Source organism: Acinonyx jubatus, chromosome E4, assembly GCF_027475565.1.
Source record: "Acinonyx jubatus isolate Ajub_Pintada_27869175 chromosome E4, VMU_Ajub_asm_v1.0, whole genome shotgun sequence".
In the NCBI taxonomy this organism is placed as follows: Eukaryota; Metazoa; Chordata; class Mammalia; order Carnivora; family Felidae; genus Acinonyx; species Acinonyx jubatus.
This window is the reverse complement of record NC_069395.1, coordinates 1,794,103-1,818,277: the sequence shown is the minus strand read 5'-3', so window position 1 is coordinate 1,818,277 and position 24,175 is coordinate 1,794,103. Positions and strand designations below refer to the sequence as shown.

At 57.2% G+C, this 24,175-nt stretch overlaps 2 protein-coding genes, 1 long non-coding RNA gene and 1 pseudogene across 4 annotated transcripts in view; 3 read left to right on the top strand and 1 right to left on the bottom strand.

Annotated features, from left to right (window-relative positions):
* The first annotated feature begins 3,526 nt into the window (after window positions 1–3,526).
* Window positions 3,527–4,088, top strand: LOC106981528 (peptidyl-prolyl cis-trans isomerase A-like; annotated as a pseudogene).
* Window positions 4,089–5,149: 1,061 nt separating this feature from the next.
* On the top strand, window positions 5,150–11,480 carry SSR2 (signal sequence receptor subunit 2). The gene is made up of 6 exons (XM_027048326.2): window positions 5,150–5,280; window positions 5,701–5,855; window positions 6,973–7,071; window positions 7,703–7,811; window positions 9,833–9,910; window positions 10,955–11,480. The coding sequence occupies exons 2-6, from the start codon at window positions 5,701–5,703 to the stop codon at window positions 11,063–11,065; spliced, it is 552 nt and encodes a 183-aa protein (XP_026904127.1). The 5' UTR covers window positions 5,150–5,280; the 3' UTR covers window positions 11,066–11,480.
* LOC128312930 (uncharacterized) lies at window positions 6,623–13,894 on the bottom strand. Its single transcript, XR_008292889.1, has 2 exons — window positions 13,524–13,894; window positions 6,623–7,212 (listed from the first exon to the last, which is right to left on the bottom strand). It is a non-coding gene; the product is annotated as an uncharacterized LOC128312930 (long non-coding RNA).
* Window positions 13,895–14,437: 543 nt separating this feature from the next.
* Window positions 14,438–24,175, top strand: part of ARHGEF2 (Rho/Rac guanine nucleotide exchange factor 2) — a 45,003-nt gene continuing 35,265 nt past the window's right edge. For both annotated transcript variants that reach the window (XM_027048266.2, XM_053208772.1), the window contains exons 1-3: window positions 14,438–14,661; window positions 20,988–21,286; window positions 22,492–22,609. In XM_027048266.2, the coding sequence (XP_026904067.2) occupies window positions 21,009–21,286; window positions 22,492–22,609 (396 nt within the window). In that variant the 5' untranslated portion in view covers window positions 14,438–14,661; window positions 20,988–21,008. The remainder of the gene's footprint in view (window positions 14,662–20,987; window positions 21,287–22,491; window positions 22,610–24,175) is intronic.

The following is a 24,175-nucleotide window of genomic DNA, read 5'->3' as shown; positions in this document are numbered from 1 at the left end:
GATTCTTCCGAAAGTCATACAGGGCATTTTGGAGAAAACTGATTACGGACTCCGCATCAGAAACTAGTATATTATGTCAATGTCAAACTTCATGGGCGTGATAATGTTACTGTGGTTATGGAAGACAATGTTCTTGTTCTTGGCCGGCACTGGGGTGTGCTCAGAGAGGGGGTCTAAGACACCCTTCAGGATTTCTGCTCACCCAGTGCCAACCTGGCTTGCAGAACCAAGAACTGACGTTGAGTAGCTAGGAAGAAGTGATTGGCCTGCAGAGCCCAGCCAAGTCCCCTGTGGCTCCAGAGGCGGGAAAGTAGAGGGAGGGAAAGGGGGAGGGGCACTATGGGGGGGAGGGAGGAGCCTCTGGATAAGACTGAGGGTGTGGCCTTGCTAGGGGTGTGGCTATGCTTCTAGGAACCCACAGCCTGAGAGAGCATCAAACGTCTTAGTGGATGCCAAGGAGGAAAAGTATTGATACCCAAGCACCGTGCCTCTGGCACAACAGGAGACCTCCAGAAAATTAGAGACACCTCTGGAGACAATGGCTGGGGAGCCCCTACACTAACAGAGATTAAGGGCCTGCTACTGTGTAGAAAAAAAGACTGGAAATAGAAACTAGGTTTGATTACAGAAAAATAAGGTAGTTAACATTTCTTGGACATCTCAGTATTTATCCTGACATTTATACTCGTTATTTCAGAATTTGATTTTTTTTCTATGAGAATATAAACATGTATTACTTATGTAAACTAAAAATGAGTTTATTGGGGCACCTGGGTGGTTCAGTCGGTTGACTTGGGCTCAGGGCATGATCTCATGGCTCATGAGTTCGAGCCCCATGTCGGACTCTGTGCTGGCAGCTCGGAGCCTGGAGCCTGCTTCGGATTCTGTGTCTCCTCTCTCTGCACCTCCCCTGTCTCTCTCTCTCAAAATAAATAAACATCAAAAATATGAATTTATCGCACGATTCCATTTAGATGGGGTACGTAGAGTAGTCGGATTCATGGAAACAGAAAGCAGTGATGGTTGTCAGGGGGTGGCGGGAGATAGGACTGGGCATTATTGTTAAATGGGTACAGATTTCAGTTTGAGACGTTGAAAAATTTCTGGGGACGGATGATGATGTGGTCACATAACAACGTGAATGTGTTTAATGCTAGTGAACTGTACACTTTAAGTGGTTAAAAACGGCAAGTTCCATGTTGGATATATATTTACCGCAATAAAAAATGAACCCGGAAAAAGAGAAATGTGGCAGAATTACGGTCATAGCTGTGATTCTGGATGCTTCTTGAAAACTGGCATGGCTCGCTCACAGAAGTCCCCTCCCGCCAGTTTATGAGCTCCCGGGTTGGGCAGCAAGGCTCTATTTCTGGACACCTGCCTGGCCACCAGCCAAAAAGCAGCTTGCCACTTCCTCCTCAGCTTCGCCACACACTACCTTGGTCGCCCTCTTGTTACAGATCCCAAAAGAGAGGTCGGTGGGCAGCTTGGGCTCTGTCTTGCACATCGGGAAACAGAGCATGAAACCCGTGACCCAGAGGAGACACCTAGGCAGCCTCACGTGGGCTCTGCAAGCCTCTCCGTTCTGGGCACCCGGGTCCCTGCACGTCTAACAAGGCTCTACGTTGGTTTGGTCTTCCTTCGAGGAGGGCAGGCAGCAACTGTATTCTTCCGGAAGTCTTTCAACAGAAATGTTTCCCTCAGCAACTGATTGCCAGAGTCTTCTAGTCAGAACAGATTCTAATGGGGAGAAGTAGACAGAGATGATGTGTCTTCACCAACCCACGCCTTGTCTTGAGACTTTCCATCCACAGTGGGATGTGCCAGGGTCCCGGGGGGTGAAATGGTCCGTTCACACAATTTCCCAGGTTTTCTCTGGTCCTAGAGAAAGAAAGGACATGGGGTGTGCAATTCCAAGGGGGTTGCGAAGCAGAGTCACTGGACGTAGGTCCCTGTGGTAACCAGTGGATGGGAGTATCCTATTCTGTCACAAGTCGGGTGTCTATTTCCTTCTCGAATGTCCACAGCCCAAAGCACCAAGAGGCGGGATTTCTGAGGCAGAGTCAACTGCCTTTTTAGAGAACATTAGAATTAAAACAAAGCAACGTATTCATCAAAAAGACGCAGTGAGGGGCACCTGGGTGGCTCGGTCGGTTAAGCGTCAGACCTCAGGTCAGGTCATGATCTCACGGTTCATGGGTTCGAGCCCCGTGTCGGGCTCTGTGCTGACAGCTGGGAGCCTGGAGCCTGCTTCGGACTCTGTGTCTCCCTCTCTCTCTCCCCCTCCCCATCCTCCCCGCATCTCTCTCTCTCAAAAATAACCCCACCCCACCCCCCCAAAAAAAGACACAATGAAGAGAATGAAAAGACAAACCAAGGACCGGGAAGTCCCACGCTAACCTCTTTCAGAGCACCGAGGACAGCTCCACAAACCTGTCCTCCTCCCTGCCAACCCCCTGCAGTTTCAAACTCTTCCACATCAAGTGTGCCTTGTGTCTTATACATGTTTGTTCACCCAGAAACTTGCATAGGGCTGGTGATCATAAGTGGTCAATGAAAGTGATTTTGGGGGGGGGCAAAAACTTGCACTGATCAAAAGCCTGAAAGTGAGAAAGTGGACAAGTGAGAGCGGTCTGTGTGGCTAAGAAGAGAGGGTGGTGGGTAGTGGCGACAGTGAAAGGTCTTGACTGTCAGACAAGGGAATTTCATTCCACGGACAATGGGAAGCCGCTGATTTGTTGTTTTGTTTGTTTATTCTTTCGTTTGGGTGCTTGACATTGAATTTGCCGTCTCATTCCAGCCTTGGGTATATTTCACCCCATAGCTAGGTTCCAACCTCTTTGGGGGCAGACACCAGGCCCTAACTCTGTACTTCCCACCATGGCCGTCACAGTGCTTGACTGACGTATGACAGGTGCTCAGTAAATGAGTGCCCGGTGTATCGGTGAAGGACCCAGTGGCTCAGCTGGAGGGGCAGAGGCCGAAGGGGCCACATAAACATGGAGCCTTTTCTCTTGTGAACCCAGAGCGGCCCTTCGGCAGGGTATCTAGACTGCACATGGGGAAGATATACTCCTTCTGTGTGCAGCTGAGTCTGAGAAACAAAAGCACCCACACTTCCCATGACTCCAATCCTGGAGAAATGCTCTGGGAAGGAATAAGAATTCCCACAATCAGCAATCGGCACCTCCTTTGTGCTCGGCGTCGCTGCAGGACCTTTGGATAAGTGTACCCCGGAGAAATAGCACCTACGACTAAGGCAGCTTTTCCGGGCCAGAAACAATTGGGGGGAAACATTAAACTGGGGTACTGTGAAAAAGCAGTGTAGTCTGGCAAAGTCAAGGGAGGCTTCTGGGGCGGAGGGGGGGGGGAATGGGAGGGTGAGGGGGGCGGAGGGTGAGGGGGGCGGGGAGCGGGGGGGCGGGGACTGGAACATGGCCCTGACCGATAGGTTGGATATGGATAAGACAAGAGCGGATTGGCCTTACAGACAACACCGCCCGGGAACCGCCCATGCCCCCCGGCTATGGTCAACGCCATCGCCATGGACTGCGAGCCCTTGGGCCGTGTCTCCTTTGAGCTGTTTGCAGACAAATTTCCCAAAACAGCAGAGAACTTTCATGCTCTGAGCACCACGGAGAAGGGATTTGGTTTCAAAGCTTCCTGCTGTCACAGGATTATTCTGGGATCTATGTGCCAGGGTGGTGACGTCACACGCCATAATGGCACTGGCGGCCAGTCCATCTATGGGGAGAAATTTGATGATGAGAATTTCATCCCGAAGCACACAGGTCCTGGCATCCTGTCCGTGGCACATGCTGGACCCAACATGACCGGTTCCGTCTTTCATTCGAACCGCCAAGTCCAAGTGGTTGGACGGCAAGCACATCGTGTTTGGCAATGTGACCGAGGGCATGAACGTCGTGGAAGCCATGAGTGCTTTGGGTCCAGGAGCCGCAAGAAGATGACCAGTGCTGACTGGGGACAAATCGAATACATTTGACTTGTATTTGGTCTTAACTACGGGAACATTCCTTGTGTAGCTCTGGAGAGCACTCCTCTGCCCCCATCTGCTTGCATATATAATCTTTGTGCTCCCCCTGCAGTTCCCGGGTCCCGGGTTTTCCTTGCCCCCCCCCCCCCTCCCGACTAGCTGGATTGCAGAGTGAAGTTTATGATCATGAAATAAAAGTGAAACAACAACAAAGAGCAGATTGGAGGGTGTGTGTAGAGAAGTTGTCTTTCATTCCTGGAGTCCCCACTGTGCTCAGGCATCCCGCTAAGCAGTGGAAAACAGAAACCTGTCCTCAAGGAGCTCTAGTGTGGGAGGTGGAAGTGGAGGGGAGGCTAAAACAAACACAGGAAATGTGTATTATTCCACAAGAGTGTTAAGTCCCAGAAAGTAGAAATCTCAGTCCTGTTTGTCACTGTATCCTCGGTACCTAGAACAATGCAGGCACGAATCTGGGGCTCAATAAATGCATGCTGAACGAAGAAACGCTGCCGTGGAGATACAGAATAGTAATGTTGACAGTTACCATTTACTAAGCACATACTTGTGCTAGAAAACGTGCTCAGATACATAATCTTATTGGACCTCCAGCATTTGGAGAGTGCTGGAATTATCTCATTTTACAGATCTGAGAACCAAGGCTTTACAGAAATGACGCCTGCCTCCAGGTTACGTAGCCCGTGAGCGGCAGACACCGAATTCACGACTGCAGAACCCCACAGGCTGCCTTGTCCAGAACGCTGTTTGGGGGCGTCTGTCTGGCAGCTGATGGAAAAGTGCAGGGAGAGACCCGAGACAGGGCGGCCACCGCAAGGACACAGCGAACAGTAAGGCGCACGAGCCGAGGCGGTCGCGGTGGCGCCGGCGAAGAAAGGATTGCTGTTCTGGCACCTCGAAGCTCGGGGCTTGGCGACTTCCTGGATGCAGGACCTCGTTTGTCGCCTGGAAGTAGAAAGGATGCCGGTATCCCCGAGAGAAAGAGCTTTCCCCTGGCTCCTAGCTCGCCGGTGCGCCGACCCCGCCTCCAGCACTGCGGGGTCCGCAGGGCACTGGCCGCCGCGGCCCCTGGAGGTACCGCAGCCCGGCTCGCGTTCCGGGCGCTCGCGGGGGCCGCAGAGCCGGGGGCGGGGCCTGGCCGCGAACTACAATTCCCAGGGGGCATCGCGCGGAACACCGCCGTTTTCGGCTGAGCTCACTTCCGGCCTCCGGGCTGCTGACTCTCTCTTCCGGTCTTGGTGGCCCCCCGAGAGGCCCGTGGGGTGCGCACGGTGAGCGCCGAGCCCTGGGGGGCGCGGAGGCGTGGGTGGCGGCGGCCGGGCGCTCGGTCACGGCGGGCACGGGAGAGGCGCGCCGGCGGGAGACGTGGCTTCCTGGCGACAGGGGGCGCACCGAGCGGGCCGGGCCGGAGGGACCCCGAAAGGGATGTGGGCCAGGAGGAGCGGGGCCCCGGGGAGGGGTGTAAGGAGGACCCCTCGAGCGTGCGCGGAAACCCGTGGGGCCGGGCGGAGGAGGGGGCGGCGGGGTCTCCGGGGCGGACAGGCAGCCTGGCGGCGGGGTCCGCGCTGGTGGCTGATGGGGAAGGGGCTGCGGCCCTGGCGAGCTGGACTTGCCGAGGGACCTCTGCCGGGAAGATCGTGGAGCCCTTACGTGCGTGGGTCGCCCGCCCCGCTCGGCGTTTCTCTCCGCAGATGAGGCTGCTGGCGGCCGTGCTGTTGGCTCTGCTTGCGGTCAGTCGGGCGGAGGAAGGAGCCCGGCTGCTGGCCTCCAAATCGCTGCTGAACAGATACGCCGTGGAGGGGCGAGACCTGACCTTACAGTACAACATCTACAATGTTGGCTCGAGGTGAGGCGGCCCGGGGCGCATGGGGGGACTTCTCGGGGTTCTCAGGCTTCACGGCTGGGACTGGAGACCAGCACAGCGAGCGGATGTTCTGGACCCGCTTTCACGTGAGGTATCGGGGCCATCGGCCACTTTGTTGAGTCGGGAGAATTTCTGAGTGGGGAGGAGCAAGAACTAGGGTCGAACCAGGAGAGGAAGATGCGAAGGCAGAACGAACCCACATGATCCTTTGCTACCTTGGGGGCGTTCAGGGTTCAGCACGTTGCTCCCTTCCTTTAACTTTATTCGCTGTGGTTTTTTCTTCCTCACGAGCCTTAGCCTTCTTCCTCTGTGTACATACACACAGACACACGGAAATTGGGGCAAGAATGAAGTTAGGCCTGTGCCTTCCCGGATATGTGGTGCTTCTTAGCCATAGAATCCAGTCCTTGACCGAGATTCTTTAGTGCGACGAAGCCAAGTTTCGGTGTGATTCCCATCTGTCTTCTGTATTTCTGATATTTTAGGACAAGCAGGCAGATTTAATTGCTGATCACTTTTTTGGTTAAAGATTTTGTTTTTTATGTTTTTTTTTATTCATTTTGAGAGAGAGACGGAGCGCGAGCAGGGGAGGGGCAGCAAGAGAGGCGGAGAGAGAATCCTGAGCAGGCTCCCTGCTGTCAGTGCAGACACACGGGCTCCATGCCACCCACTGTGAGATCCTGACCTGAGCCGAAACCAAGAGTCAGATGCTTAACCAACTGAGCCACCCAGGCACCCCTGATTGCTCCTTTTTTTTTTACGGTGTTTTTTTTTTTAATATGAAATTTATTGTCAAATTGGTTTCCATACAACACCCGGTGCTCATCCCAACAGGTGCCCTCCTCAGTGCCCATTACCCACTTTCCTCTCCCCCCACCCCCCCATCAATCCTCAGTGTATTCTCAGTATTTAAGAGTCTCTTATGGTTTGCCTTTAAGGTTTTGTTTTTAAGTAATCTCTCCACCCAACATGGAGGTTCGAACTCACAACCCTAAGATCAGGAGTCTCAGGCTCTACCAACTGAGCCAGCCAAGCACCCTAATTATTGATTAACTTTGTATCTGTTACATACTAACCACTTTTGTTCCTCCACTTACAGCGCTGCATTAGATGTGGAGTTATCCGACGACTCCTTCCCTCCGGAGGACTTTGGCATTGTCTCTGGAATGCTCAATGTCAAATGGGACCGGATTGCCCCGTATCCTCTTGGCGCCGGGTGACAAAGGCTGGGGGCAGGGGTGGGGGCTGCGGGTGTTGGGGATGACACGAACACATTGCCGCAATGAGGTCCCTTCAAACGGTCTGTCTGGCTGTGTGTGGCCATTTGTCCATCACATCCCTGGATAGGATGGGACGAGAGGAAACTGAGTGTGAGTTAGTGTGGACTTGAGAAAGGAGCTTCCTAAAGTTTGGGTTATGAGGCCCTATGATATACAATACGGGAAGGCGTAGACACTTAGATTTTCTGGTCAGGGTGAGTGTTCTCCTTGGGGTTTTCTTGTTCTTACTCTGTGCTTTCAGCCTTACTTCGGTTAGTCACTGGCGGTTTCTGTGAGAGTGGCTGGTGTCCCATCCGTAGTACATATTCCTTCAGAAACCTCTGTGCTGGGTACTCGTGAAGAAGCTGGATGTTGAGTGTGCCAGGGACCCGTATGACCCTACATGTTTCGGGCTTAGGAAGAGGTCTGCATAAGCGTCATCGCGGGGTATTGCGGGCGGAAATCGCCATGTGTTGACCGCTCCCTTTGTGAAGGGTGCATTTAGTCCGCAGGCGGAAAGGATGTTACGACACCAACCTCATTTTCTTCCTTCCTTAACTGTCCGCCCAGCGCTAGCAACGTCTCCCACACGGTGGTCCTGCGTCCTCTCAAGGCCGGCTACTTCAACTTCACCTCGGCAACCGTTACTTACCTGGCCCAGGAGGACGGGCCTGTCGTGGTGAGTGGCCCGGACCTTAGCTGATGCGGCCTAGGTCTGCTTCCCTTTGAAAACTCTTGCAGGAAACCTCCAGGGCGTTTCCTCACTAAATTCTGAGGAAGGTAAGAAGGACCAGAAGCTGGGGCGCCTGGGTGGCTCAGTCGGTTGAGCGTCCTCATGATCTCACGGTTCATGGGTTTGAGCCCTGCGTCGGGCTCTGTGCTGACAGCTCAGAGCCTGGAGCCTGCTTGGGATTCCGTGTCTCCCTCTCTCTCTGCCCCTCCCCTGCTTGCACTCTGCCTCTCTCTTTCTCTCTCAAAAATAAGTTCATTAAAAAAGAAAAAAAAAAAAAGAAGGACCAGAAGCTGGGCATGTTGTCCTTAGGAAAGAATGTGTTTCAAGTTATAAAGATCCAGAATAGAGCGGTTGAAATGGTGGGAGGGGAGCCCCGTAGCCTTCCCTCTGCTCCACACCTACTGCTTGGCTTTAACCTGGGACATGTCATTTGATGCCCAGTTTATCGTCGTCCTCGTCCTTCCCATCCGGGTCCTAGGGCACCGGCAGATCACTCCTGGTCTCTGCCGTTGCCGGCCCTTTCCCTTGCTTGGAAGATGCCTGCCGCATGCGCCCTGGTGGTGTAGCTAGATGCTCTCTGCCTCCGGCTTTCCTTCTGGCACGTTCTGCCCACAGACCCTTGGCCCTAATGAGACCAAGCTCCTCCCCGCCCTCCCTGCCCTCTCTCATTCTTTCTGTTTGAAGTGTCCCCCCTCCCCCACTTCAGCATCCACCCTCCCCAGGCCCAGCCGTGGGCCGCAGCCCTGGTGTCTGTCTGTCTCCTTTTACGCCTCGTGCTTTTTTCCTCCTCGCTCTTCGAGCAGACGTTCGCCGACCGCGTGTAAACTTCAGTAGCTCGCACAGTCTGGGCCACCGGAAGGAACGTCTATCTCTGCCATCTCAGTACTTCTTACTTGTTGGTCTCAAGCCATGCTCCACCCCCAGCTTACTCAGTGGCTCCTTGCGGGCCACGGACCTCGTCTTAGATGTCTCTCCATTTCTCCCATGTAATAGGAAGTCAGTAGTAAACATTCCTTCGGTGGGTTGATGAAAAGGTCAGGAGACATTTATTGTGCCCTGGTGGTGCGCTAAGACCTGGGGACACCGAGAAGATTGGGACACTGTCCTGGTCCTCAGAATGCTCAGGCCTTGAATTTATGAAGGCCTCTGACAAGACCGTACAAGCGGCCCGTAGGCTACGTGGTGAGTGCACAGTAGGACGGAGACTTCACGGAGTCAGCCGTGGAATAAAACCTAAGATTCTCTGAGCCTCGCTGCGCTTTTTTGAATTTTTTTAATAAACCACGTGGAACCAGGCTCTTGTAACCATGGCTCAGCTCTCACATCTTGTGTCCTTTCTGTTTTCAGAGCCTACTGTGGGACTCTGGTTCTACCTGGTATTTGACAGGTTAAAAGACACGAGATCAAAGGCTCGGCTGCCCCTGTAGAGCGAGCTTGTTTGCAGGGCTCGGCCTGCTTTCCAGGCAGGAATGCGGGCAGCCCCAGCCCCCCTTCCAGCGTGCCCTTGGGTGGGGCCTCGTGCTTTTCAGAGTCCTTCTCTTTATTTCGTTTGAGCCTCGTATCACTTGTGAGTATGGAAGCATATTTCCACTTGAGGAACGGGGGAGCGGTTGCCAAGGGCAAGCCGTTCCATCACCCGCCTCGCCCTGCAGGGGGCTGGTGGGCCTCTCTTTCCGAGTTGGAGACGCCTGAGGAGGGAGGACTGGCTCCGATCGCGGCCGCACAGCTGGCCCCTGTTTAGAAAAGGCCCCTCGGGTGTCTCCCGGCTCCTGATTTACTCCTCTTTGCGACACACTAAGAATCCTCCAACTCTGTCCAGTCCGGAAGCTTTTCCGCGTCTTCTTGAAGCTGTCTTGAGCCTCCGCGCCCCGAGAGTCTCTCCGCTGAGGATTGGGGTGGGCGGGACTGCTCCCCCCTCACGTGAGAAGGACTGGATCTGCCCTGATGCCCTTCTTTTCTCCTTTCAGGTTGGCTTCACCAGCGCCCCTGGACAGGGGGGCATCCTGGCTCAGCGGGAGTTTGATAGAAGATTCTCCCCCCATTTTGTAAGCTCTGCCGAGTCCCCGTACCATTCCCCAGGGACAGGGACGCCCTCTGGTTCTGGGAGCTGTTGGTCTCCCTAGAAGATTTGTGTAGTTTGTGGGTTCTCATCATACCTGTGTTTTTTGGTGTCTGACGCAGCCAGCCAGCAAATGTCCTATGTCCCCGTGGTGCCGGCAGTGAGATCGCAATTGCCCGAGCCGCATGCCTGCCCTTTTTCTCTACTCAGCCTCGAGTGGAGTCCCCTCTTGGAGTCCTGGGTCTCTTTTGAGGCTTAAGAGAGTATCTTAGATTCAGAGAGTTGCAGCGCACTGGGCAGGTCAAGGAGCGCTGTTGTGGTCTGGTCTCAGAGAGCGTTCTTTGAAGACAGGCCAACTGAGGAAATTCACGTGTGTATTTATTCAGTGAATAATCGTGAAGTTCCTAATTCTGCGCTCAGTTCTGTGCTTTGCTTTCAGAAGACGGAGGTGATGGAGACACGCGCTCGCTTCCCAGGGGGTAGAGGGCCGTGGGGGACTCAGAACAAGTCCCGGGAGAAACGGGCTGAGACCGAGACCGCAGACAGGGTGTCGGAGCATCTGACCTAGTCTTCCAGAGTCGGGGAGGGCTTTCAGGGGGAGGTGGTGTTCGACCAGCCAGAGGAGGGAGAGAAGGGCAGGCATCTTGGGTCGGGGGAGTAGCTCAGAGGAAAGAAGAAGGCCTGACAAGCGGGTGTGCAAGGCTGGAGGGCAGAAGGCAAGGGAGAGGAGTGGAAGAGGGGGCTGGAGGTGTGGGCTTGACTGTCCGTGCAGGGCTGGGCGTCACCTCTTGAGACTGTCTGGAAGAGAGAAGCTTCTCTTCGGTCTGGGTCAGGTCAGGTGAGGCCTTGGGCTCCACAGCTCGGAAGACAGGTGGTCCTGTGGTCAGACGAGCCTTTCCGCTAAGGTTCTGCTGAAAGTTTGGGCGGGACTGCTGCCTCTCCCCGGCTCGTCATTCGCCACCCCTCCCCTCCCCGGCCCTCCTGTGCCCTGATCCAGACTTGTAAGCGAGGCCCGTGTTGTCCTCCACAGCTGGACTGGGCAGCCTTTGGAGTCATGACGCTTCCATCCATCGGCATCCCCCTGCTGCTGTGGTACTCCAGCAAGAGGAAATACGACACTCCCAAGACCAAGAAGAACTGAGCGGGGCGGCCACGACCCTCCCTCCCGGGAGACCCAGGTGCTTTCCGGATTCCGAAGCGGGTCTCCAATGCAGCCCCTTCTCCCCTCGCCCCTGCCGCCCTCTCCTGGATCCTGTCTGCTCTCAAGCAGAGTGAAGGGCGGGGCCTCGCCTCCATCCTGAAGCCGTGCCGACAGGGACGCCTCCTTTGCCTCCAGCCTCAAAGGCCCTCGGTGCCCACCGTCGAGTCGGGCAGGCGGGCGGGGAGACTCCGAGGGGTCCGGGAGGGACGCTCAGGAGACTGCGTGGTGCTGCCCACCCAGAAGAGGCTGGAAGACGACGTGAAGGCCGAGGGACTCTCGAAGGCATGCCCGGTCTCTGCTCTGGGTCAGGGAAGCTCTGACCAAAGGGGGTTTTCTAATAAAAACTGATGCCACACTGCCATGTCTGCTCTTCCGTCCCCGGGGTGAGCTTGGGCCCTGGAAGTCCCCGCTCCCGGGTAGGTGAGCCGGGCTCTGCTCCTTGCTGGAGGGGCTGTGGTCCTGTTCCCACAGGGGTGTCTGTCCCCTTTGAACACCTTTGCTTTCATCCCTTGCTTCCGTCTCTGCTCTCACCAGGCCCCACGTGCCGCCCGTAACCTTCCTTGCCTGTGAGCTCCTCTCCGCGGCCAGAGGACGGGGTGAGGGGTGAGCTGAAGGGCGGTCTGCGCGCCAGCAGCTGTTCTCGGGCCCCAGAAGGCATGCTGGTCTCATTTACTCACTGACCGGTCTTGGAAGAGCTTGTTTAATGCCTGGTTCTAGTCCTTTCTCTGTTTAAGAACTAGCTTGCCTTTTCTGTTTAATTATTTAAGTAATCTCCACCCAACACGGGGCTTGAACTCGGGACCCTGAGGTCGAGAGTCCCACGTTCCACCGACTTAGCCGGGCACCCCAAGAACTGGCTTTTCTTCACTCGAATTCCTTTCAATGTCAGCGGAGCCGCAGCCCTGAGGTGTCCGGAGGCCCGGCCTGAGGAAGGACTCTGGTGTCTGCTGCAGCAGCACAGGGAGAAGCCGCTGTGAGCTGACTCGGGCCAACCCAGGAATGCCGTGGTCCGAGAACAGCCTCCCAGGCAGGAGGGACACCCAACAAACACCCGCTTTGTTCCCGCCACCAAGTTTCCCAGTTTAGATTCTGCTGGGAGTTGCGGGGTGGGGAGCAGGGGGACTGCCCAGCCGATTTAACCTTTCCCAGGCCGGTGCGCGCGCGGGGCCTCTGGGCCCCAGGAAGGATGAAGAGGACGTGGAGACAACGGGAGGCTCCAGATGGGGTAGCCCTCCGGCAGCTCCCCTCCCTCCTGCAGGGGCTGCGGCTCGGACACCCCGGGACTGGCCAGGTCAGAGGGCGAGGAGGCTATATTTGCTTTTGTTCATTGTGTCCCCCCCGGGAGAGACCTGGGACTTGCTCAGGAGACAGGGGAGAAGCTTGGGGTGAGAACGCGGGTAGGAAGGGAGTGGGGCTGGGTGGCCAGGCATCATCTTGCTCCCTGGGGCTGCAAACTGTTAAGTCTTAGGAGGAGGGAGCACTGCTTTCTGTCCTGTGGTCTCTGCTGAAGGCGGTGAGGAGCCCACCTGTAGGGGGAGCGGTTCTGGGTCAGAGGAGGGGACTCCCAACTCCTGCAGGTACTGCCTTCCCAGAGGCTGGGGCCCTCTTCCTGTGGAACTGTCCCGGGCCCTTGGCCCTCCTTGTGGAGGAGGCTGGGTAGGGGACCCAGGTCTGACGCAGGTGACAAGAGCAGCATTGTGAGGGCAGTTAGTGTCACAGGCACCTTGAATGAAGGCCAAAGCCAGACACTTCATCTGGAGAGATCGGGTTCCCTGGAGTCGGGATGGAATGTGAGCCTCCTGTAAGTGGTGGAATGTTGGAGAAAACGAGAGCCTCTGAAACCTACAGAGACTTAGCCGGACCTGCTGGCTTTGGGCTTGAGCCCTCTGAGCTTGAGGAAATGTACGGGGGAGATGAGTAGCAGACAGCCCTTCTCCACCCCATGGAGACCACCCCGGGGAGGCGTGACCCCGACCCGACTGACCGACCCAGTCAGTGCAGGCACTTGCAAGGGGGAGGGAGAGGAAGCACGTCTTTCCTGAAGACTGGGTACCAGCCGGAGGGGCTCCTCCCGAAAAGACAACACAGATAGTGACCCAGCTGTCAGCCTGTTCCAGATCCTCTCCACCCCGCTGAGACCCGCCCTCTGTCCGCCCACGTCCTGCAGACTTCCGGCTGGCCCCGGCCCACCCGCACACCCCGCCCTGGTGCCAGGAGGAGCCAGGTGCCCAGATTTCCACCCACGTTACACACTAGGCCTCGGGACTCCGGCTGAAGAAAGTCCGCGGGGAGCAGGTGTAAGAATGGCCAAGAAGTTGGGAGTAACAGCTGTTCCCCGACAGGATGGGTCGAGCCTGTCTGGGAGCCAGGCGGCAGCCCCCTGCCCTCTGGGACTTACTGTGTGACAGCCTGTGTCCTCCGGATGTCACGAGATTGTTTACTTAGAGGACCTCCGAGGACCCCACGCGGTAAAATGAGGCAGTGTCCTGTCCCCCTGTGTTCTCGGGGTTTGGGGCCCAGCCCGGAGGACAGGCCTCCCTCTCACCTAGAGGAATTTAGAGCTGGGACCCACTGACTGGATCCCCTAAGTAATCCCCTCATTTCATAGATCAGGGAGGGACGCGGAGTGCGGGCCCCAGGGCAGGAGGCCTCTAGCGCATCTGAGGTTCGCACAGATGAGGTTCGCACAGATGAGGACTCCAGGCCGACAGGTGGCTCTGAGGCTCCGATGGTGAGACTTTTCCACCAGGCCACAGGGCCCAGAGGAGGAGGGCCGGAGTGTCCCCTGCCCTGGGGAAGTCAGCCCGAAGAAGCCGGGATGGGGAAGGGGAGTGGAGCCCAGCGGGTAGCCCGGGAAGCCCGCCCTCGGGGCCCTAGTAATCGCCCCTCCCCCACTGTAACCTGCCTCTTAAAGGCACCAGCAGCGGCAGCAGCAGTTTGGAAGCCAAATTCCAGAGAGGGCAAAGGACCTCCCTGACCCCAGGAGGCCCCCACTGTCAAGTAGGTTTCCAGCCGACTTCCCTGGGATGCCCTCCTTCTCCCCTCCTCAGCTCACTCCCTCTCACACCCTGCCCCACCTGAGAGAGGGTGAAGGTTCCCGGGACCTGGGGCTCCCACATAGTGCCCCTTCAGGGGGACCCCAACTCGGCCCCTTGTACCCGTTTCCACCCGAGCCCCAGTCCAGCGGCCGTGCTTTGTTCTGGAAGTGCTGAGGACCCCCAGACCCACGATGGCACCCAAGGGGTTAAACAGGTCTGGGCACAGCAAGGTCTAGGGTGTTTGAAGTAGGGCGGGGAAGGGAAGGGCTGGGGCAGTTGAAGAGGCGGCTGGTCTGGACTGGACTGGAGGGCCCCCTGTCTCCTATGCAAACTTCTGGACCATGAGCAGTGCCCTTAAAAGGACCAAGAGAGGCGCCCCCACTGAGGTGCTAGACTGGGTTCTTAGAGGGGCTCCCTGAGGAGGGGTTCTTCCCTGTACCGAAGTCACCAGCCGGGAGCAGGAGCAGGGCCCGGTCTTTGGGAAATCTCCCAGGTCTGGTGAGTTCCCCCCTCCCTCCCCGGGGTCCTCGCCCCCACGAGTGGGCGTCCCCCTGGAAGCAGAGCTCCTCAAGAACCGTCCTCACCCAGGAAGGCGCAGAACCCTTCGCAGCTTCCCCACCAGCCTGCTGCAGCCAGCTCCCGTTTTTAATTAGCATTGGGGGAGGGTGCCAGTGTGTAAATCGGGAATCACAAGCGCGGCCAAGAGTAATTTACCCCACTCGTGGGACAGATGATACTAAACCCTCTATATACGTTCCTAATCCTTACGATCGCATGGGGTTGACATACCATAATCCCTGTGTTAAGGATGAGGTTTAGAGAAGTTAAATAACTAACCCCAGACAATTAAGTAAATTGTAGCGCTGGGGGTTCAGACCTCTGTCCATCTGACACCAAAGTCCATTGCGTCATCGTGTTATCTTGTTCTTACTCGGGAGGTATGGGAGGCAGGATGGCTCTGTGAGTCTAAAACCTTGAGACCCTCATTCATTTAGAGCCTCCTTCCTCTAGGGCCTCACCCAGTTCCCTTTGTCCTTGAGAATTACTTGTGAGATTTAAGGGGCCACCAGTTCACGCCTGAGAGCTAGGGACGCCCAGATTCCAGACCACTCCATCCGCCAGCCGAAGGCTTCCCTGTTCTACCTGCCGCGCTCGGCCGTCCCTGAGACCTGATGGGTTAATTCCCTGGGACGCTTTGAGTGGCCAAAGTCTTCTCAGGCGTGTCCCTTTGAACCTCAGACCCTCTCCTGCCCCGCCCGCTGGCAGGCGCCCTGAACCCCTGAATGCAGGCCAACAAGCAGACGGGCAGGAGGCGGAAGAGGGCTGCTGGGCGCTGTCCCTCGGACGCTGGAGCCAGACCAGCCCCTGGCGGGGATGAGCTGCCCCGGAGCCCAGTGGGAAGGAAGAGGGAGCTGCCCCAGCTTCAGTCCGCACAATTCCTGACTGATTTGTGAGCCCGGCCTAGCGAAGAGGAAGGGGCGACTGAGGGTGGGGGTTGGAGATGGACGCCTGACCACTGTCTTAAGTAGAAGGAGGTGTGGTTACATTAGAAGCCGGGGGGTGGGGTGGGGTGGGGGGGAGCCTGGCTGGCTTTGGACTTCCCGAATGAAGTGCGAACAGTAAAATCGATAATGCTGCCCTGTGGCTCCTGTAGGCTGGTGGGTGCCTCTCAGAAGTCAACCTGGAAGCTGATGTGGGCACATAGGTGGCTTTCGTCCGTGCAGGCCCCTGCCCCACTAAGGGGTGGTCGCGTCCTGTCATTGTATGTGTGCGTAGAGCCTTCTGGGTCCTCTTCTCCGTGCCTGGCACCCGGTGGCTGCTAAAGCAATGTCTGCTGAACGAATGAAAACCCTCTGTGTATACCCTTGGCTTTTCTTTGGATCGTGACCCTCCTCCCCGGCAGTCGACGGGAAAGTCAGGGGAGGACAGTGAGTTTCAGGACACGGGTGTTCAGCACGGGGCGAAGTCTCGCGTGCCTCACACTGAGGAACCAAGCAGCTACAGACGAGTCGGAGTCGGGTGAGGTGGGGGGGGGGGGGCACGGCCGGCCGGAGGCGGGGTGTGATGAGGGCCTTCTCGATCCCAGGCTAACAGAAGCCCCACTCTAGCCCTATCTGCGGGACAACTGTTGGATTAATGGTTTACTCTCTAGTGGAGAAGAAGCGGGCAGATTACATTTTGAACCATCAAAGGGTTTTCCGTGACCCTGTCCCCGCAGGGCCGGGAGAAGCCCCCAGACAGTGACATCTGGCTCTCCCTTCCTTCCCATTCTTTATCCTCTGGTTGTTTTAGGATCTTCCTCACGAATGCCCCCCTTTGGGAGAGTTTGGACCCCAGAGCCAGGCCCAGGAAGCCCCCCCAGGCTGTGACAGGGCCCGCCAGCATCGCGCGTAGGGTCACTATCCCTGGTGGGGTGGTTACCCTCAGCGGGTCCTCCCCCTGCGCTTGCCTCAGCACATTAGCAGGGCCCCGCCTGCCCCCACCCCTCACTCAGATCTCTAAGATCACAGATGGACAGCCGAGTAGAAAGGGCGAATGCGACTTCTTTGGGACTCCCATCTAACTGCTCCCTTTCTTTGGCTGGGTTGGTGAAGGGACAGACCTGGGGGTGGTGAATGGCAGTATTGCCTGATTTCTCTCAAAGCCGGCCACTCGCTGTCTTTGGGAGCTTGTTTTCCAGGGGAGAGGAGAACTCGTCTCTGCAGTGTGCTGGGTCTGCTTCAAAAACTCAGCTCCGCCTTCCTACAGCCCTGTGACCTTGAGCAAATGACTTTACCTCTCTGTGCTGCCTGTTTCTTCATGTGTAAAATGGGGATACTGCGTTTCTAGAGATGGCTGTGAGGATCCCACTACATAACGTAGGCCCTTGGGGCGCCTGCGTGGCTCGGTTGTCTGAGGGTCCGACTCTCGATTTTGGCTCAGGTCATTATCTCACAGGTCGTGGAATCAAGCCCTGCATCAGGCTCTGCGCTCTCATCGCGGGATTCTCTCTCTCCGTCTGTCTCTCTGCCCCTGCCCTGTGCTCTCTCAAAATAAATAAAAACTTAAAAAAAAAAGATACCGTAGGCACCCATTATGGGCTAACTCTTCCCCTGTGGGCTCCAGATGCTACTTAGGAAATTGGCATGTTGGGATCTCAGCACCCCGACCCCAGGCTGGTTGCTGAACGCCTGCCTGGTAATGCACTGAGCCTTAACATCTCTCTCTGGTCTCTTTTTCATCCTTCCTCAGATTTTGAGACCCGGTTGCTCTAAATCAGGAGTCTGCAAACTTTTTCTGCAAAGACCCAGATAATAAATATTTTAGGCTCTGTGGGCCATATGGTCTCTGTCGCAGTTACAACTTTGCTGACGTAATGCAGAAACAGCCACAGACCATGTGTAAGTGAACAGGCATGGCCGGGTTCCAAAATAACCTTTATTTATGAACACTGAAATTTGAATTTCATATGATTTTTCTGTGTCACAAAGTAGTGTTCTTTTTTTTATGTTTTTTTTTTAATTTTATTTTTGAGAGAGGGAGAGAGACAGAGACAGAGCACAAGCAGGGGAGAGGCAGAGAGAGAGGGAGACCCAGAATCCGAAGCAGGTTCCAGGCTCCCAGCTGTCAGCACAGAGCCCGACGCGGGGCTTGAACCCACGGACCGTGAGATCATGACCTGAGCCGAAGTCGTGCGCTCAACTGACTGAACCACCCAGGCGCCCCAGTAGTGTTCTTCTTTTGATTTTCCCCCCAACCATTTATACACGATAGCAGGACAGATTTGGGCCGCCTTAAACGACCAGTGCCCCCCCTCTTCTCTTCAGGACGACGGGTTCGGGCCCTTCGTGCTTTCTATGTTGCTGTCGTCCCCACTGGAGCTTGTTCACGGCCACGAGTGCCATCGCAGTTGTGTTCTTCCTGCTGTCCTTTTCCTGAGAGAGAGGCGTGGGGCAGCCGCCACACAATGTCTATTTCTGCTCTTGTCCCGGGCCTTCCTGTCCCCAGCTCTCCGATCCTGCAGGCCTGGCCTCCACTCTGCCTCTAAATTAAAACAACAGCCGTTGTTAAGTACCTCGGCCGTGCTGAGCACAGTGTTGGTCACGTGATGTACGACGTTGTCACCCAGTCTCTCAGCAGCCCTGCAAGGGAGGGCTGCAAGGTCCCCATTGCACAGATGGCTCTGAAGCTCAGAACCGGGGAGCCAGCTCCCAGGGTCACGCGGCCAGAGTGCTGGAGCTCGCAGGTAGGACCGGCTTCAGGGCCAGCGTTGCACCCGGAGGAAACCGTGGTCTCAGACTTTTGAATAGCAGATGTCCCTCTGTCCCGGACAAGTAGTGCTCCCGCCTCGGTACCCAGGCGTGCCTAGCGCATCACCGATGACCAGCGCAGGGGCAGGAGACGCCGATGGTGTGTGTTGGTGGGAAAACCATGCGGTCCAGATAAAATGACTCCTTAGAGCCCCTTCCTGCTTTCCTCCTGTGTTCATCTCAGGCCTCTGACCCCAGACCTGTTTCAGAATCTCCGATCTCTGCTCAGCGGAAGCACTGACGTGACATGATGGAATCTCATTTGGGGGCTAAATAAACCCATTGTGTGAGAGCCAGCCCTGACCCCTGCCCTGCGCCATTTCCTGAGCTCAGGAGGCTGGGGGAGACGGGGGGCCCGGCGGGAGCTGGCGGAGGAGAAGCCAGGGGTTGGACACGACCGTGGGGCCAGCCTGCACGTCAGGATGGCGGGCCGGTGAGTCTGGGAGGAGCTGAGGAAGCCTCCTCTCTTCCAAGGACATAATAGAAATTCGCGGCCCTGCAGCATGGAGGGGTGGGGTTAGGAAACAGGAAAAGTGGAGACAGATGGATGAAGCCATGAGGGGAGAAGGAGCCCCATGGGCGGGGTCTGCACAGAGGGCAGAGGCCGGGATGGACGACAGAGGTGCTCGGAAAGGGTAGGCGTCCCAGAAGAGGCCAGGTGCTAGTTGGTCTGAGCTGGAGACAGAAGGGTGAGGTTTGGGGATCAGAGATGTCTGTCTACCAGGCCAGGGCAGCAAGAACCGTCTCTGGCAGGTGGCGTCCCCGGGGATGGAGAAGAAGGAAAGGCTCCCGTTCACGCATCTCACCCAGCCCCACGGACCCAGCCCCACGGGCCCAGGTGGGGCAGGAGGGTAGAAGCTGGAGGCGGGTAACTCCACAACGCTGGCTTCTTTGGTGAGGTCTCTGGCCTGTCTTGTTAGCGAGCACCCCGGGCGCCCTGACTCCTCTTCCTCCCACCCGGCTCACAATGCCCCCTCCCTGCCCCTGAAGCCCAGCTTGGGAGACCACTGGTTGGCAGGCAGCTTGGACTGAGTCGCGCTCCCTGTGGGGCTGCCCCTCCCACTTCTAGGCAGCGCAGAGCCTGGGTACAGGGCACAGGGCGCAGGGCCGCGCTTGAGAGAGAGAGAGGGCCTGTCCTGGCTTCTGGGTGTGATGAGCAGGGATCAGTCTCCAGGCCTCTCCTTTTCTGTCCTCGGAGCCACTGGCGGGGCCGCAGGGTGCCCTCTGCGTTGGCCCCGCGCTCACCCCTTCCTTCCCTGCCGGGACAGGCCTCAGGCAGCGGGCCTGGGTGGAGCAGGGGCTGTGGACGGGGTGCGGTGACAGAGGAACAGTAGCTTGAAGGAGCAACTTTCCAACAACCTGGACTTTTGGTGTGTGCACGGGGGAGTGAGATAACCTGGAGAGGAGGGGGAGGACTCTGGCTCATGGCTTCCTGATCCTCCCGGGTCCTCTCAACACATCATGGCTGGGGGTGGCCCCGGAGAAGGGGAGCCTCGGAGACTCGTGCGGAGGCAGGGCCTGCAGTGAAGGGAAGGTTGCAGCCCGTCCTGGTACTTCCTCCCGGGCTGGGGCTCAGCTCTGGAGCTCGGCGGTGTTCCTAACCCCAAGACACGTGGGGCAGGAACGATGCTCACATAGGGGGGGCGAAGGGGTTTCCACGCCACGCGGCTGGTGTGGGTGCCTCTCGCTCTGTCACTGGGGAGACGTCATAGGGCTCTGTGACTTCCCATTGACTGGCCTTGGAAGGACAAAGCAGAATACTTTCTTTTTTTAATGTTTATTTATTTGAGAGAGAGAGACAGACAGAGTGTGAGCAGGGGAGGGGCAGAGAGAGAGGGAGACACAGAATCCGAAGCAGGCTCCAGGCTCTGAGCTGTCAGCACAGGGCCCGATGTGGGGCTCAAACTCACGAACCACGAGATCATGACCCAAGCTGAAGTCTGACGCTCAGCTCAACCGACTGAGCCCCCCAGGCGCCCCCAGAATACTTTCTTATGAACTTTCCTCCCTGCTGCTCTACCTGCCTAGACTCCTCCCTCCCCAACTTGGCCAGACCCTAACTCCTCACCCCTGCAGACCCCCTCAAGGCCCACCCACTTCCTCTCTTCACCGAGCTTTCCAAGCAGCTACAAAGCGTTTCGCTGCGTCTTCTCCATGGCGTTCGGCACTCTGGCCACTGAGTCGTTTGTGATCTGGGCTTCTGTCTGTGCACACACACGCACACACACTGTGAGTCCCTCGAAGGACAGGTATCTGTTTCTCTCTGCTTGGCTGGGTTTTCTGCCATACTGGTGCTCGGCAAATGTAATCACAAGTGAGCGAGGATGTCCTATCCCCCAGAGAGAGGACCAGACGACAGTCAGAAGGCCCGGTCCCGGATGTGGTCCTGCAGTCATTCCTGGTCGTCCCAAGCCAGCTGCTCCGCACTTCCGCGCCCCCGTGAAGGGAGGGGGGCTCGGCTGACTGTGATGCCCTCCCAGCTCCGAGGTTCCAGAATTCTAGAACTCTGCTCACCCTGCTGTCTTCTTGACGCAGACCGGCCTGCGCGTGCCTCCCATGAGCGGAGACTTCCCGAAGGAGTTCCTCGCAGGTGGAGACCTGGTGTCGCGAGGCCACAGTCGCCGCTGCCTGTCTGTGGACGAGTCCAGAGCCCAGCTGGAGGAGGAGGAGGAGGAGGAGGAGGAGGAGCAGGAGCAGGAGGGGAAAAAGAAGGAGGGAGATGGCTTCCACGCTGTGCCCCTCCGAAGGTCGGGGGCTTTCCGTGCCCACAGCCACCACCCCTTCAAAAGACATAGTTGGGGGCCAGACAGGGACCTCCAGGACCCACTGAGCAGGTAACCCCCAGGGGACCTCCTGCCCCTCCTTCCCTCAAGTGCTAGACCTAGGAGAGAGTAGTTGGGGAGGATGACGGGGGCCCAGGACACCTGCGTTCTGGGCACTCCCTGGAGAGTCCAAACCCAGCCTCCCTCAGGCCTTTGGGGAGGAGGGACCTTGCCTTTCTTCCTAGTGGTCTCAGCCCCTCCCCAGCTAGTCTCAGGGGCTGGGGGGAGGCAGGAGGGGGAGGCACAGAGCAGGGACCCGTACTGCCAACACTCCTGCTTTGGGTTTCATGCAAGGATGTCAGAACTGGAAGGGACTTGGGGATCATGTGGCCCAGGTTCCTCGGGAAGTGTTCTGGGGGGTGGGCAATGCCCACCTGCTGGCTCCGGGCTGATGTGGACCCAGGTATTTGGACATCACAGCACCGCCCTGCGGGGGGGGCGGGGGGGGCGGGTAGCCGCTCCTGCTCAGAAGTCTGTATGCCTGTGCTTGTGGGAAGTCGGGGACCCGTCTCTCCCCGTGTCCCCTGGAAAGTCCCCAAGGACAGGAGGTCAAAAGAGAAGGCCCGGGGGTCAGGCTGGAGAGCTCAGTGAGTGGTCATCGTGGGGGCCTGCCAGCCACGGAAGGGCACTGCTCTGGCAGTGGTCCCCACGGACAGGTTCCCTCGGCTCAGTGAGCGGGCCCACCTCTAGCTCCTGGGCACAGCTGGCTAAGCTGGCTGAAAGGAGAGGACGCTGTGCTGTGTCCCTGACCCGGCTTGGGTGGCAACTCCGGTGGGAAGCCCTGCCCGCGGGGCTCCTGGCACCTTCCCAAGAGCACCCAGTTGGAGGCAGAGACGCCCTGGGCGCCCCTCGCGTGGTGCCAGCTTCATCTCAGAGTCTCCGAGGGGTCGCCTCTCACCATCAGGCACTAGCTCTGCCCCTTGGCAGCCCTGGGCTGAGGAGGGGCAGAGCTTGGCCTCGGGAACCAGGCAAGGGGTGAGCTTGCCACTCGCCCTTGGCCTCCCCCCGAGCGCTGGCTTCCTTTGGGGGGACAGTACTGCCCAGTGGCCGGCAGGGGCCGCCCTTGTCCGCCGCTCTGCCAAAGCACGGCTCCCGAGGCGGGTCGTTTGGGTCTGGGCTGCAGGTGTGCCTACAGGAAGGACTGGGGCCGGGTTCCCCCCTGGTGCCCGGCACTGGCCACCAGCCACAGAGGGCAGTGGTGGCTACGTGTGTTTCAGGAGCAAACTGCAGACATCGGGATGCACGTGCCCTCAGGAGCCCCCCTTACTGCGGAGCCGAGAGGAGCTGGATGCCTTCCTGGAATTGCAGCACCAAGGTGGCCGGCCCTCCCGCGTGGTATGGACAAGAGTCCCCCTGGAGGCCAGCTCCTCCCTCCCGCTGTGCTGCCCCACTCTGTGCCTCTTCTGTCCTGCCGGCTGCTGGGTCTGTCCGCCCAGGCGTCGCTCTGACTCTGTCTGACCGAGGCTGTGTCTGTGGGCTGTACGCCCTCAGTTTGCCTCTGTGTCTGTGCGCCCTGTCCCTCACGCTCGGTGTCCTGCCTCTTTCTCTAAGACTCTCTGTCCCCCCCTTTCTGTGTCTGAGCTCTGCGTTGATGTGGGCATCTCTGTTCCTCTCATCAAAAGGCCCCTGTTCCGATAACTGCTTCTTTCTGTGGACCCCACATTTCTCAGTTTGGGAGCCGAACTTGTAATTTGTGGGAAGAAACGAAGACATCGGTTCTCTCACAAGATAATCATAGAATTATGGAACGAGAAGGTCTATATAGAGTGTGCCCAGCCTTCTGGCTTAAGGGGGCATGTGTGGGGGATCTCCAGCCAGGACCTAGGGACATGGAGGGTACACAGGGGCTTTAGAGGTACCCCTGGGTCTGCTACGTCGCACTGGGTAACTGATCCTCTAACTGGCCGGGGCCACCGACACCGGCCTCCTCGGCCCAGCCTGCGGTTTGGAAGAGAGGTTGAGGGAAGCGGGCTGCTGTGGCCTGCAGGCAGCAGCCCGGCTGGGTCCATCTCATCCCACCAGCCCCTCCCACCAGCATCCCTGCTGCCCCCCCCCCCCGCCCCCCACCATCCCAGCACGGTGATGCCACAGGAAGACCAGGACTGGGGAATCAGACCGACTCCCAGATCCTTCATTTACTGACTGAGCGATTTATTTCATCTCTCTGAAAATCAGGATAATAAAAACCATGTTTCTAATGTTTATTTATTTTGAGAGGCGGGGGGAGGGAAAGAATCTTAAGCAGACTCTGCACTGTCAGTGTGGAGCCCGAAGCGGGGCTCGAACTCACAGACCGTGAGATCATGCCCTGAGTAGGAATCAAGAGTCAGACGCTTAACCGACTGAGCCACCAGGTGCCCCTAAAACCCGTCTTTTAAAGTTGTGAATATTTCGGGGGAAAAATGCTGTTAAGGTGCCCAGGACTGTGCTGGCACACAGGCTGAGCACTGGAGACCACGGTTTCTTTCCCCTCCTCTCCCTCCCTGCCCCTGCTTCTCTCCTGCTCCTGCCCCTTCCCGTGAGGCGTTCCCTCCCCCCTTTCTCTGCTGTGTTTTCTCCTTCCTACCTTCCTGCTCTGCTTCCTCTCTCTTCTCATCTTTAAGCACTCTCCTAAATCTCTCCCTGGCTACACGTTGGCCTGTTTGTTTCTCCCTCCAGAACAAGTGAGTATAAACTCCACCAAGGTCCACAGCCAAAAAAGGCCTGAGACTCATCAGGCCGGCCCTCAGGGTGTAGACCGATGGTGTGTGAGCCCAGTCCAGCTCCGGAACTTACTCTGTTTGGCCATCACAGAGCCAACAGTTTAAGATCCGGATTTTTTTTTTTTTTTTTTTTTTTTTTAATGCACTCCATGCTCAGTGTGGTACTTGAACTTGCAACCTTGAGATCAAGGGCTGTGTC